At 40.6% G+C, this 15,554-nt stretch overlaps 1 protein-coding gene across 1 annotated transcript in view; it reads left to right on the top strand.

Moving 5' to 3' along the window:
* Window positions 1–15,554, top strand: part of LOC126237515 (F-box/WD repeat-containing protein 10-like) — a 679,603-nt gene that overhangs the window by 536,668 nt on the left and 127,381 nt on the right. The window contains exon 10 of the mRNA XM_049947683.1: window positions 9,012–9,166. Coding sequence (XP_049803640.1) covers window positions 9,012–9,166 — 155 coding nt within the window. The remainder of the gene's footprint in view (window positions 1–9,011; window positions 9,167–15,554) is intronic.

Raw genomic sequence — 15,554 nt, 5'->3', positions numbered from 1 at the left:
GATCTACGCTCAGTTTCAAAGTATTCATTCCCTGTCTTACATTATTGTATTCACTATTGTACATGTCTTCCAAAGATTCTAAGTTTTCAATAGGTTCTGATTCTATATTGTTACATTTGGCATTGAATTCAGTTTTTAAAGCACCCATGCCTTAACATAGATTACTAGATTCTTTGGTTTGAGCATCGACTTTGACATTTAGTGAACCTATATTCAATGTTTGAATATGTAGATTTTCATTCTGAGCCTTTAATTGAGAATTTATTAAATCTACCGTATTTACTCGAATCTAAGCTGCACTCGAATCTAAGCCGCACCTGAAAAATGAGACTCAAAATCAAGGAAAAAAATTTTCCCGAATCTAAGCCACACCTGAAATTTGAGACTCGAAATTCAAGGGTAGAGAAAAGTTTTAGGCCGCACCTCCAAATCAAAACAAAGGTGGACCTTTGTAATATGAGACACAATTTAGGTCGAATGAATGACGATACAGCTACAGTAGTTTGGTTCGAGACTTAATCTTAGCAGTTAAGCTTTACCAGGTAGCCATTGCTATGTGTCAGCCGCTCCGTCCGTATTTATACAGGTACCCTTTCTTTTTCAAGTGCTTCGTCTGGTTCGAATTGATTGCTTATTTTTCTTTGATCTGATAAGTGCCGTTCTCTTTGTTATAGGTGTTTACGTCACTCTAAGCTGAAGATGCATTACTGTACTGTGTCATTCATTGTTTGTCACATTCTGATAATGAGTGTTTACGGCCTGTCACTGCTCACAGCATGGCTTGGTTTTGTGCGTGCTACCGCCGCTTTCAATTAAAAAAAGAGAGAGGAATCGTCTCATTAGGGAAACAATGGCAAGAGACTGTTATTTGTTGTTACTTACACTGCTGCTTTCATTGAAAATGATCAACAAGAACCAAAAAATAGACTGTGTATGATAGATGTTCTGAACGAGAGTTTAGCCAAAATTTTTCTCCGTTTGAAAATATTTGCAGACGCCTCTTTAGTACATTACATTCTGCACAGAAATTAGAGTCATCTTAGATTTAAAAATCTAGTCAATTGCCGTGCTTCATTTCTGACTGTATCACTATTATGCATAAGAATAATATGAATATAAACATTACATGATATGCATATTCTTCCACGTTTCCTGTTGTCTCACTCTGGTTTCGTAGTTTATTAGGCAGACAGAATTTAAACGAGATAACAGCAAACACGAAAGAATACGTGGCAAAATGTTTATATTCATATTATTCTTATGGTGAAGAGAATAATGCATGTGATTCACAATTCATAAAAGTTCCTATTAGCAACCATCTCATCTCACAGGTAGGAAAACATTCAGAACGTAGAGTTGGCCATATTGACAAACATCCCTAACAGTCTCGCCAGTCAGATTTTCATACTAAAAATGGTTCAAATGGCTCTGAGCACTATGAGACTTAACATCTATGGTCATCAGTCCCCTAGAACTTAGAACTACTTAAACCTAACTAACCTAAGGACATCACACAACACCCAGTCATCACGAGGCAGGGAAAATCCCTGACCCCGCTGGGAATCGAACCTGGGAACCCGGGCGTGGGAAGCGAGAACGCTACCGCACGACCACGAGCTATGGACTTTTCATAGTATATTGAAACGTTGCTACATTCGAAGATGAACAATACGGAATTTGTATTTACTTCGATGGATAATGTATGAAAATACAGTGGTTGAAACTCGGGGCGGAGGAAAAAAAGCTCGTCTTCCACCTTTTCTTTTCTTTTCTTTTCTTCTCTCTCTCTCTTTTTTTTTTTTTTTTTTACTGACGCAGAGGTTTCGGCGCCAGTATTTATCCTTGCGCCTGCAAAGCATGCCTGTGTAGCGCTACATATATTCGATGGCAGAAGTTAGTTTTGGCGGCACCTACCAACATTTTTCAGAACTCACGCTTACTTTGCACTCGGTTCTAAGCCGGAGGTGGTTTTTTGGATTACAAAAACCGGAAAAAAAGTGCGGCTTAGATTCGAGTAAATACGGTAGTCCTTTACTTAATTTGCATCTAAAGCTGCACTCTGAGCATTGAAATGAGCACTTAAAGCTTCACTCTGGGCTTTGAAGTGAGTGTCTAATTTAGCATTTAAAGTTTTGATCAGATTTACTAACTCAGACTAGTCAGGCCTTCTTTAGTAGTTCTCATAGCCATGGCTGTATCTGACTTCTCTCCAACTTGTTGTATACTGTCAATACTTATATAGACTGTAGCACTTGTGAGCATTTAATACTAATTGTAAATATACCAATTACACAGTAAAAGTGCACCCCACAGTATTTTGTAACACTTCTTACTAGAGTAATAAAGTTTTTATTTCACACTCACCCAGTGTAGAATTCTAGCTGCGTTGGTGGCGACTAGTGCTGACGTAGTCGGACTTAGGCTGGTTTCCACATTTGCGTCCCCGCGATGTTGGTGAGAGCTGCTTACTCCCCACACCAGATCTTCTTCAATGAATTATTCTCGTTGTATTTCTTCTTATTCTAATACTTCAGAATCTTCTCCCTTTTCTTTTACCATAATATCTTTCTTATATCTTCTCTTTTATTGCATTTATTACTTGTTACCATTTGAACTTTTAGGCCAAATCCAATTCCAAGAAACAGTTCTCTTGTCTTGTTTGTTATACCTGGTTGCTATGGCAACACATCATATCTTCTGCTTCCTTTTCCCTGGTCACCATGCTCTAATGCTGTGGGATGACAGAAAATGGCATCTTCTTATTTCTGTAATCTATTGATCACATATAGGAACTTTAGTGTCAACAATGTACTAGTACTGCTATGCAGAACAAAATTTTCCTCTTGGACGTATAAATATCTTCATCATCACACTCATATCTATCGAGCGAGGTGGCGCAGTGGTTAGACACTGGACTCGCATTCGGGAGGACGACGGTTCAATCCCGCGTCCGGCCATCCCGATTTAGGTTTTCCGTGATTTCCCTAACTCGCTCCAGGCAAATGCCGGGATGGTCGCTTTCAAAAGGGCACGGCCGACTTCCTTCCCCGTCCTTCCCTAATCCAATGAGACTGATGACCTCGCTGTCTGGTCTCCTTCCCCAAACCGACCAACCATCACTCATATCTTGGGATTTAGAAATAATTAAGTACATTGAGACATATGAAAATATGAACACGTGTCTTGACTTCTCCAAGTCCAACACGTGAAATACAATTAGATGTCTATAATTAGTTGTTCAGTTTTCTTTAACAATAATTACAGACACTAAAAGAGGAAGGAATACTACATGGTTATTTCTTGCTCTTCCAATAAGGCTTCCACGGCGCGAGCAGCAAACACTTGTCGATGCCGTTCGACCGCCGCACCTATCTTGTGCTCGTGATTCCTTTCCAGCCTGCACACACAAATGTGTGTCACGCAATATGTACATTCTCTCACACTTATTTTTGAAATATTGTGTGTTCAAGATGGTAGAAGGATGAGTGGTTCTGGAATCACTACAAACTGGTTACTATTTCTTCTGTTTCTGTTGGCTGTATGCTTTCTCGAAATCAGTTACCACGAGTACTGACACATCTGCTGCCACACTAGTGAGGTATCAGATGTTAGGAACTGGGCAACTGTCTGGAATAGTGCATGCATTTAATCTGGCATTAATCTCCATATTTTCTCCACGAGCCATCTTTCTTTTTGCAACATGTAACCATAATGCTTGTCTGCTGCTGGATACTTGTCTGGCACTAGTCTGCAAGGCTTGGAGCAGTAGTAGCACGAATGTGGTGTACGGCAATGTGTGCGATATCAGAAATAGGTGGAGGCAGCTCAGTGACAGTCAGGCCACGAGTCATTCAGCCAGTTGATAGAAGCAAAAATGGGGAAAAATATTTTTGCATTCTTCGTAATTTGCCAGAATGGGAGGGAGATTTGGCACATATTTTGGAACTTAAGACTTTATTCTCTGTTTAAAGGTTTCTTTTTTTCTTCCATTAGGGATGATAACTTCTGTTTTAAATCACAGTAACCATAATATGAATATCCTCTGGCATTTAATTGAGGCTCTGAGAACTGGAGCCACTGGAATACACATAGATAATTGTGGCATCTGCTACTAAAGTGCCATGGACATCACTTTGTTGTGCCATAACACATGGCATGGGTAATGCAGTGCATGAGAGTTGTTTATTTCATTAAGATGTCCATTAATAATACACTTCTCTGGTTTATCATCGGTTCACATTGTCCACATCCCAATAAAAGTGACTGATACAACAGCTTTCGCAACAAACGGTTGCTTCGTCAGGAAAGAGGGAAGCAACCGTTTGTTGCGAAAGCTAGAATTTTGTGTGTGTGTTTGAGTTTGTTTGTGTGTCTATCGACCTGCCAGCACTTTCGTTCGGTAAGTCACATCATCTTTGTTTTTAGATATAGTTTTCCCACGTGGAATGTTTCCCTCTATTATATTGACTGATACAACAGTTTGACATATTCAGGTGCTGGTAGTTGCTGTTGTCACTGTGGCAAGATGTGACAGATGGTAATTGTGTGACATCATTGAACTTTTATCGGGCCAGGAGCAGGCTATACAGTTGCACAGGAAGATGCTCGGGGAAGCGCTCCTCTTAGTGCCCCCTCCCAGGAGCCACAGAAAGGCTTTCCCCATGTTCACTGTGGGCAGTGACTGTGCTGCCTAACACTCCTGTGGTTAAAAGTTAAATTGAATCTTGGTCATGTGCTGTGTTGACTCCTGAATTGGACATTCTGGTTTCTCATTCTCTCTCTCTCTCTCTCTCTCTCTCTTAATGACAGGCAGTGCTGGATTCCAGGTGGCACTTAATTAAAAACGTGCATCCCTGTTGATAAGATTGTCCAACATATGGACATTTATGGTCTCCTTGAGAACACAGTGCCATAAAGATGACACTGAGGATAAAATTTTTGTCTTCTCATAAAATATATGATGTGCTGTATCCAGGCAATACTCCAATACTGCTTATCAGGTTGCTCCAGGTGTGTATTACAGTGGTGTTCAACACAATGATCTTGTGCAGTTTGGCATGTCTGCCCAGTAAAAGATTTCCCACATTGTCATAAGATCTTAGATAGACCACATTTCCTATGGCCAGGATTGTCTTTTACTGAACACAACAAATTCCTCCCTTTTGCTGGTGGTCAGAAAACACATTTGATGTCACATCTCTTGAGGATTCTTTCTATTCTCGAAGACACGCTGCCAAAATACTGCGAGAATCCTTTTCCAATTGGTGCCTCCACATCTTCATTAACATCACCGCTTTTAACTAGCTTATCTGGAATGCACAACATATCTACATGTCAGAATAGCCATCTTATTGAAATGCTGTTCTTAGGTGTTTGTAGCTTGCCAGGTATTTGTAGCTCGGGTGTGGTACAAGGATCTGTTCATGTTATAACGGTGCAATAAATTGGTGCCTATAGTGGGTCCCTTGACATGAACTAACACAAAAGTCCACTGTAATAGTTTCTTAATGCTTAAATCCACAACCTGAATTTATTTACCAAACATAGAATTTTGGAGTTATTAGCAGCTGTAAACCAAGTGTTACCTAAAGTTTGTTTATCCTGATCCTCTGGGAATACCCTCTCTTCTGATCACGAGTTAACAAGGTATGTGGATCAAAATGTGCCCGCATTGTTGTGTCATGCAGGTGCTTCATGTATGTTCACATTGCCAGTGCTGGGCATGAAGTCAGATCCCTCAATTACTTGGCAATGACCATCAGTTGGTTGTGAGTAGTGGTGAAAGCTTTGGTAACTATCAATGAACTGTGAATATTTCTTCTGTCAACAAACACATCTTCTCAGAGCAGCCCATCATGTGTAAGCCTGGACACTGTTGTCATTTGCGTGACCACAAGGAGAGGTACACTTTCTCACCTGCTACCAGAAGTGTAAATGGCACCAACATCAAATCTGCAGCTACTTATTCATACAGCTGCATGAATCGTGGCAGTCACTGCTCCTTTGGCTATTGTGAGTTAGTGCTGTGCTCCTGGAGAGTGCCTGTTTCTTGTCGGAGGGCACAAATCTGTTCTGCTATCAGAAGCTGCCGCCTCCTTGTAGTGTCTGGTGAGATGATCAGTGCGGTGCCACCACTGGTTTGGGGTGATGCGCAGCACCCGTTTTCACATTTGGTGAGCAACAAGCAACTCCAAAGACATGTTGCCACTTTTATTTGAAATCAGAGTAATTTTAACAGCAAATTGCCCTTGGCACAGGATTACTTTAGAAATTTCACCTTTTATAATTTATGTTCAAAGATGATGCCAAAATTCAGAGGGTGATTTGTTGCCAATAGTTCCACTTTTCAGGATGTGTTCTACGCATAGGTTCTGTAATTTAAAAACATGAAGGAGCATACGATCCTCAATATTTATATATTGTCGCTGCACATACCATAAGTGACAAACAAAAGTTCCAGCATTTTCAACCCCAAGTCTGATTGTTAAGACACATACAATGGAAGCATGGGTTTGCAGCACAGTGCATATGATACAATGCAGTGGACCACTGAAATGTTCACAGGCTGCACTAAACCTGATATTTCCAGTGAATTTCCCTCAGTTGTAGACATTTGAGGGTGGAGATTGGTAGCCGTGCCATTAAATTCACTCACGGACTACTCCAGTTAAGTGGTGTCCACTGTAACATGTTGTATATTCACATTTTGTGTGTTTCTCATTAGACATTGTTTTGTTAGGTCACCACATGTGGGAACAATATTCACAGCAAAAACAGTCTAACTGAAACAGGTGAAATAAAGCAATTTATTTTTTTACTCTTGCAAAAGTACATATAACACAAGAACAATGAGGGCAATGCAATACATTGACCATACGAAAGGGAAGAAAGAGAGAAAACAAAGAACAACAGAAAATGTGTCACACACTGTTCTTATTCAGCAATTGTCTTTAGTTTTTGATTAATTTCACCACCCCAATGTAATACCAATTTAAATGTTAGTAGATCTTTTCCGAAGGTATTTGTCTGGTGTGCAATCTCATACAGAATTGAATCGTGGGTGACAAGCAGTTCAGACAGGTACAGAACGAAACATGGTGCTATAGAGAAATGCTGAAGATTAGATGGGTAGACTGAATAACTGATGCAAAAGCACTGAATCAAATTCACAAAAAAAAAAAAAAAAAAGGAATTTATGGCACAACTTGATTAAATGGAGGAATCAGTTGATGTAATACTTCCTGAGGCATTAAGGAATCATCAGTCTGGGGGTGAAGGGAAGCATGGGGGTAAAAACTGTAGAGGAACACATACCGTATTTACTCGAATCTAAGCTGCACTTTTTTTCCGGTTTTAGTAATCCAAAAAACTGCCTGCGGCTTAGAATCGAGTGCAAAGTGAGTGGAAGTTCTGAAAAATGTTGGCAGGTGCCCCCACAACTAACTTCTGCCTTCGAATATATGTAGCGTTACACAGGCATGCTTTGCAGGCACAAAGATAAATACTGGTGCCAAAACCTCTGAGTCAGTAAATAAATTTAAAAAAAGGTGGAAGACCCCAAGTTTTGACCACTGCATTTTCATACATTATCCAACAAAGTAAATACAAATTCCATACTGTTCATCTTTGAATGTAGCAGTATTTCAATGTACTACGAAAATTCGACTGGCAGGACTGTTTGGGATGTTTGTTAATACAGCCAACTCTTCGTTCTGAATTTTTTACTACCTGTCAGAAGAAATGGTTGGTAATAGGAACTTTTATGAATTGCGAATCACATGCAGTATTCTCTTCACCATAAAAATAATACGAATATAAACATTTTGCCATGTATTCTTTCATGTTTGCTGCTATCTCATTTAAATCCTGTCTGCCTAATAAACTACGAAACTAGTGTGAGACAACAGCAAACACAGAAGAATATACATACCATGTCATGTTTATATTCGTATTAATCTTATGCATAATAGTGATACATTCAGAAATGAAGCACGGCAATTGACTAGATTTTTAAATCTAAGATGACTCTAATTTCTGTGCAGAATGTAATGTACAAAAGAGGCATCTGCAAAGATTTTCAAACGGAGAAAAATTTTAACTAAACTCTCATTCATCTATCATACGCAGTCTATTATTTGGTTCTTGTTGATCATTATCAAAGAAAGCAGCAGTGTAAGTAACAACAAATAGCAGTCTCTTGCCATTGTTTCCCTAATGAGACAATTCCTCCTTTTTTTTTTTTTTTTTTTTTTTTTTTTTTTTTTTTTAAATTGGCGGTAGCACGCACAAAAGCAAGCCATGCCGCAAGCGGCGACAGGCCGTAAACACTCATTATCAGAATGCGACAAACAATGCATGACACAGTACAGTAATGCAGTTTCAGCTTATAGTGACGTAAACACCTATAACAAAGAGAATGGCACTTATCATATCAAAGAAAAATAAGCAATCGATTCAAAGCTGACGAAGGAGGTGAAAAGGGAAGGGTACCCGTATAAATACGGACGAAGCACCTGACGCATAGCAATTTCTACCTGGTAAAGCTTAAATGCTAAGCTTACGACTCGAACCAAACTACTGTAGCTGTATCGTCAGTCATTCGACCTAAATTGTGTCTCAAATTACAATGGACCAACTTTGTTTTGATTTGGAGGTGCGGCCTAAAACTTTTCTCTCCCCTTGAATTTCAAATCTCAAATTTCAGGTGCAGCTTAGATTCGGAAAATTTTTTTTCCCTTGATTTTGAGTCTCATTTTTCAGGTGCAGCTTAGATTCGAATGCGGCTTAGATTCAAGTAAATACGGTAGTCATATATGCAGCTTGCAGGTTCAAATGATTGTAGGTTGCAGTAAATGTTCAGAGATGAGGAGTCTTGTGCAGGGTAGACTAACAGGGGGGACTGCATCAAACCAGTCATGAAATTTTAAACCATATATGTGCAACAACACTAATACAGATAGAGTTTTATATGTTATTTTTGTTTTTAATTGGCCTATTTCTTTAATTTCCAGTTTTCAGAAGATTGGAAGGTGATTGCTTAACTACCACATTCATTGAGCACCCAGTTACATGTATGGAGCTAAACCTAAAGGAAGATCTCTTTTACTGTGGACACGTCAATGGCTATATAAGCATATTCAGTTTCCTTACAAAAAAGCTAATTGTGGTATGTAAACTCCGTATGAAAGAATCTAACCTCACATAATTTTAGTGTCTGTCTTTGATCAAATGATCTCACACTTTTATAAATTTGTAATATTAATGTTTAAGCTATTAATTTCCTACAAGAGAAGATGTAAAATAAAACATAAAACTTGGAAGAGAGAATTACAAATAAAGGGAGGAGTAACGTCTCGCTCCCATGAGAAGTGTTATCCACTTCCAGTGTTGCTGATGCATATAAAACAATTCATTCAACATTAGTTACTGTGCAGATCTTTAGAGTGGGCCACAACATATTACAATGAGGTAATGAGTTGTTATATCATGTGGTTTCAGGTACATAAACCATACATGTCATGTGCTGTATATCTTCTGCTGTGGTGTAATGGTAATAGTCATTGACTGGCAATGTAAGGTCAAAGGTTTGATTCACAAATCCAACAGTTATTTATTTGCAGTTTCTGGAAACTTCTGAGACTTACATATGCTAACAGTAACCCCCACCCTCCATCTCGATTCTTTATTCAAATAACTCTATTTAAGTAAAGCTAGTTTTTTACACATCACAATTTTTATGATGCTGTATCTCCTGAACTGTGCCAGTCAGTGGAAAGTCTAGGATGGAATAAAAACATAATGGAAAGAATAGAATACGTCTAACCACACTGAGAATGCAGTATTTCACAGAGAGGCATTACAAAAACATTCTCTTTCATTGTGCCTGACTGTGGCACAATGCCCCCGTGTGATCTGTGTGTCACACAATGCTATAATTTTACAGGTAGATTCAGTGTTATATGTGGATACTGTCTGCGAAATGTATCCAATAAATAGAGTTAGTAATAAAGAAGTAATAAATTAAAATATCGTGCTTGAAGGTGGAATTTGACTGCTTGAACATAAAATGTAACCGGCTTTTGTGGTTACATTTGGGTTACTTAACTTGTTGACTGGAAGACAGATGTTTGGTGTGTAACTCAGTTCTAATATAACTCCTCCATTTAAAAAGTTGCCAGGGGTTATTTTACCTTGGCAGGCACTTTGTGATGTGTTCACCAACAAATAACCTAGTCGAATCCAAAAATAGCTTTTAAAATTAGTTCATTGTGACACATCGAAGGCAAAAGTAACGTGGATTTATCACTCACAGCACTGATTCAAGACTGTATCTAACTATCAGAGACAGACATGGACTGAAACTGAATTGGTGTAATACAACATGGCTAGCACCACAGTTACTTTTATACTTGATGACAATGTCAACAGTTATTTTCAGTATTGTTAAAGTAATAAATAATTAAGCTTACTAATTAAATTCACTAGTTTTCTTGGTTCAGATTACAGATTATGCTTTAATGGAGTTTACTAACAATTTTAAAATGACAAGTTTATTGAAATAAATTGATTTCACATCAAAACTTCAAGAAATATGTACTGTAAACAATTGAGTAATTGCATTTTTTAACCACTTTGTAATTATACTATAACTTTTGATTTGACACTGAGTACTGTCATTATTACTACTGCTTTTTTGTAATGTATCTCAGAAATAATAACCTCAGTGTGTATTTACATTTGGCTTAAAGTAATTTGAATTTACAGTGCAACATTTGCATAAGTTAATTACATTTGTGTACTAAGTGCAAGCTCACCAACTTTCATAAATGTGGCCAGTGTAGGACAATACAATTAAAAGTGAAACACATATGTAACGTAGTGTAATAGTACTGTGATCTCCAAAATATTTCGTGTTGATCTGTTCATTATGCAATGACCCAGTCTGTAACAGTAAATACAGCAAAAACGTAGTACAAAATAAAGGTTCCTCCTTTCATTATTTTGTGGAAGGTGTCACAAAAATAAGTTTTGCCATATTTGAAATTATGTGTAAAGCTTGTTGGGAGTTCCTAAGTGTTTACATTCTCAAAAGCTCAATGAATATATTCCAGAAAATGTGTGTGCCATGAGTTAGTGTACCTCAAGACAAATACAATCAAACAATGGAAAATCCACGATGGAATGTCACAATATGATACAAGAAAAGTTGCTACTCACCCTATAATGGAGATGCTGAGTGTGATAGCCACAGCAAAAAGAGTCACACAATTATAGCTTTTGGCCGTTAAGGCCTTTGTCAGTAACAGACACACATACACACACGCACACACACACTCACGCAAATGTAACTTGCACACACATCTGCAGTCTCAGACAATTGAAACCACACTGCAAGTGGCAGCACCACTGCATGATGGGAGTGGTGACTGGGTGAGGGTAAGGAGGAGGCTGAGGTAGGGAGGATGAAGAATAGTATGGTGGGTGTGGCGGACAGTGAAATGCTGCAATTTAGACACAGGGCAGGTGGGGTGGGGGATAAGTAGCAGAAATGTGAGAAATAAAAAGAAATTAAGACTGGGCACGGTGGTGAAATGACATCTGTGTAGTGCTGGAATGGGAACAGGGAGGGGGCTGGATGGGGGAGGACAGTGACTAACAAAGGTTGAAGCCAGGAGGGTTATGGGAACGTAGGATGTATTGCAGGGAAAGTTCCCATCAGCACAATTCAGAAAAGATGATGTTGGTGGGAAGGATCCATATGGAACAGACTGTGAAGCAGTCATTGAGATGAGGGATATCATGTTTGGCAGCGTATTCAGCAACAGGGTGGTCCACTTCTTTTTTGGCCACAGTTTGTCAGTGGCAATTCATGTGGACAGACAGCTTGTTGGTTTCATGACTACATAGAATGCAGCACAGTGGTTGCAGCTTAGCTTGTAGATCAGATGACTGGTTTCACAGGTAGCCCTGCCTTTGATGTGATAGGTAATGTTAGTGACCGGACTGGAGTAAGTGGTGGTAGAAGGATGTATGGGACAGATCTTGCATCTAGGTCTATTACAGGGGTATGAGCAATGAGGTAAGGGATTGGGAGCAGGGATTGTGTAAAGATGGACGAGTATATTGTGTAGGTTCCGTGGATGGCAGAACACCACTGTAGGAGGGGTGGGAAGGATAGTGGGCAGCACATTTCTCATTTCAAGTCATGATAACAGCTAATCGACACCATGGCGGAGAATGTAATCAGTTGCTCCAGCACGAGATGGTACTGAGTTACAAGGGGAATTCTCCTCTGTGGCTGGACTGTGGGACTTTGGGAGGTGGTGGGAGACTGGAAAGATAAGGCATGGGAGATTTGTTTTTGTAGAAGGATGGGAGGAGAATTACGGTCAGTGAAGGCTTCAGTGAGACCCTCGGTATATTTTGAGAGGGACTGCTCGTCACTGCAGATGCGATGACGATGGACGGCTAGGCTGTACGGAAGGGACTTCTTGGTATGGTATGGGTGGAGGTATTGCTGGTGGTTAGTAGTTTTGATATGGATGGAGGCACTGATGTAGCCATCTCTAAGGTGGAGGTCAACATCTAGGAAGGTGGCTTGTTGGGTTGAGTAAGACCAGGTGAAGCAAATAGGGGACAAGTTGTTGAGGTTATGGAGGAATGAGGATAGGCTGTCCTCACCTTCAATCCAGATAGAAAAGATGTCTTCAATGATTCTGAACCAGGTGAGGGGTTTAGGATTCTGTGTTTTTAGGAAGGATTCCTCTAGATAGCCCATGAATAGGCTGTCATAGGATGGTGCCATGTGGGTGTCCATAGCCATACCCCAAATTTGTTTGTAGGTAATCCCTTCAAAGGAGAAGTAATTGTGGGTGAGGTTATAGTTGGTCATGGCAACTAGGAAGGATATTGTTGGTTTGGAATCCATAGGGTGACTGGAAAGGTAATTTTCAATAGCAGTAAGGCTATGGGCATTAGGAATGTTAGTGTACAGGGAGGTGGCATCAATAGCAACAAGCAGGTCACCGCGTGGAAAGGGACAGGAATTGTGGAGACTCGGTGGAGGAAATGGTTGATATCTTTTATATAGGCAGATAGTTTCCAGGTAATAGCTTGATGGTGTTGGTCAATGAGAGCGGAGATTCTGTCAGTGGGGGCACAGTAACCAGCCAAAATGGCTCGTCCTGTGTAGTTGGGTTTATGAACTTTAGGAAGCATGTGGAAGGTAGGAGTGTGGGGAGTGGTAGGGGTGAGTAGAGATAGACTCTGGGGAGAGGTTCTGGGATGGGTTTAAGGATTTGAGTAGTGACTGGAGATACTGCTGAATTACTGCAATGGGGTCACAGTGGCAAGGTTTGTAGGTGGAAGTACCTGACACCTGGTGGAGCCCTTCTGCCAGGTAACCCTTGGGGGTCAGAACAACAGTGGTGGAGCCTTTGTCCGCAGGTAGGATTATAATGTCGGGATCAGTTTTTAGATGATAGACTGAGGTTCTTTCTGCAGATGTAAGGTTAGTCTGCATGTTGAGGGATTTGGGAAATGATGGTGAGGCAAGGTTTGAGGTTAATAAACTCTGGAAAGTTAACAGTGGGTGGTTTGGAGGCAGTGGGGGTGGATCACGGTTGGATAGAGGAGTGAACTGAGTTAGGCAAGGTTCAATATTGGTCTTTGGATGAGTCTGGCTGGTCAGGTTGGTGGCAAAAAAGTGTTTCCACTGTAGGGACTGGAAGAAGGAGAGAAGCCACGATGGGGCATTCTGGGTGACTGGGTTTATCAACTTTAGGAAGCATGTAGAAGAGAGGAGTGCGGTGAGTGATAGAGGTGGGGAGAGAGATGGACTATGAGAAGAAGTTCTGGTATGAGCCTAAGGATATCAAGAGAGACTGGAGGTGCTGCTTGATTTCTGGACTGGGGTCACTGTGGCAGGATTTGTAGGTGGACAAATCTGGCAGCTGATGGAATCCTTCTGCAAGGCAATCCACATGGTTCAAAACAATAGTGGTGGAGGCTTTGTCAGCAGGTAGGCTTACAAGGTTGAGATCAGCCTTTAGCTAGCGGATTGTGGTTCTTTTAGCAGATGTAAGGTCAGTCTGCATGTTGAGGGATTTGGGGAATGATAGTGAGACAAGGTTTGAGGTTAAAACTCTGGTAAGTTGACAGGAGGTGGTGAAAAAGTGTTTCCACTGTAGGGACTGGGAGAAAGATGGCTACATTAGTAACTCCATCCTTATCAAACCTAATAACCACCAGCAATAACTCCACTTCGACAGGTGCCACTTAGTCCATACCAAGAGGTCCCTTCCGTACAGCCTAGCCACCCATGGCCATCACATTTGTAGTGATGAGGAGTGCCTCTTGACATATATTAGGGGTCTCACTAAGGCCTTCGAAGACCATGAATGCCCCCTGTCCCATACATCCTCTCACCACCTACTTTAGTCTGCTAACAGGCTTCACCTCTCCCATCAAAGGGAGGGCTACCTGTGAAACTGGTCATGTGATCTAAAAGATCAGTTGCAACCACTCTGCTGCCTACTGTCTCATCTTGGCAATAAACAAGCCCTTTGTCTGCATGACTGGCCACAGACAAACTGTGACTAAGAAACTGCTGGACCACCCAGTTGCTGAGCACCTTGCCCAACATGATGTTCTTCATTTCAGTGACTGCTTCACAGAGTCTGCCAACTGGCTGGACGCTCTCCTATAACATCAGATTTTTGCGAATTGTGCAGGTGGGAAATCTCTTTGGAATATGTTCTATGTTCCTGTAACCCTCCTGTCCTCAACCATTGGCATTGTCCTTCCTACACCCCCCCCCCCCCCCACCCAATCCACTCCTTTCCCCTGTCCTTTCTCCGTCTAACCTCCCAAGTGCACCTAGCTACCCTGCTCTCTCCCAACTCCTACCCCGTTATCCCTCCCCCTCCCCACCCCAGCCTCCTCCTTATCCTCACAACTCAGCTTGCTTAGAAGCCTAGCCTTGGCAACCAGGGACTGTGGTCATGTGTCTATGTGTTGTGTCTTTGTGAGTGTGTGCATGTATGTTGTGTAATTCTGATGATGATCTTTTTTCACCAGAAGCTTACTTGTTTGAAGGTCTTTCTGTAGTGCCTATATGTGATTCAGCATCTCTGATATATGGTGAACAGCAATTGTCTTTTTCATAATATTGTCAGTTCTCTTCATAAGTTTGTCCTTTGACTAAACACACTGTAATATTTCAAAAAGTTGCTAAGATGCTGCAATATCTATTACACTGCTACAAATTACTAGCTGTATCTTACTTTGTGATGCATAGCTTGTGGTGCAAAGTAGTGCTATTTATGAGATCCGTTATTGGCAACAGACTCGTCTTGATTAGTGGGCAGCTTGAATAAATTTGGACCACAAACTACTCTTCTTTACTGTAAAATCTTCTTGTGACCATATGCCATGCCCACGTACTTGCTTGCCCATTTATAATTTGCATGGCCGCATATTTTACCACAACTTTTTAGATGCAAAAACTCTACCATTTGCACACCAACACATAAGTCTGTTCCACACCAAAGATG

The sequence above is a fragment of the Schistocerca nitens genome, chromosome 2 (assembly GCF_023898315.1).
Source record: "Schistocerca nitens isolate TAMUIC-IGC-003100 chromosome 2, iqSchNite1.1, whole genome shotgun sequence".
In the NCBI taxonomy this organism is placed as follows: domain Eukaryota; kingdom Metazoa; phylum Arthropoda; class Insecta; order Orthoptera; family Acrididae; genus Schistocerca; species Schistocerca nitens.
Note: the sequence above shows the minus strand (reverse complement) of the source record. Positions and strands in the feature narration are given on the sequence as shown.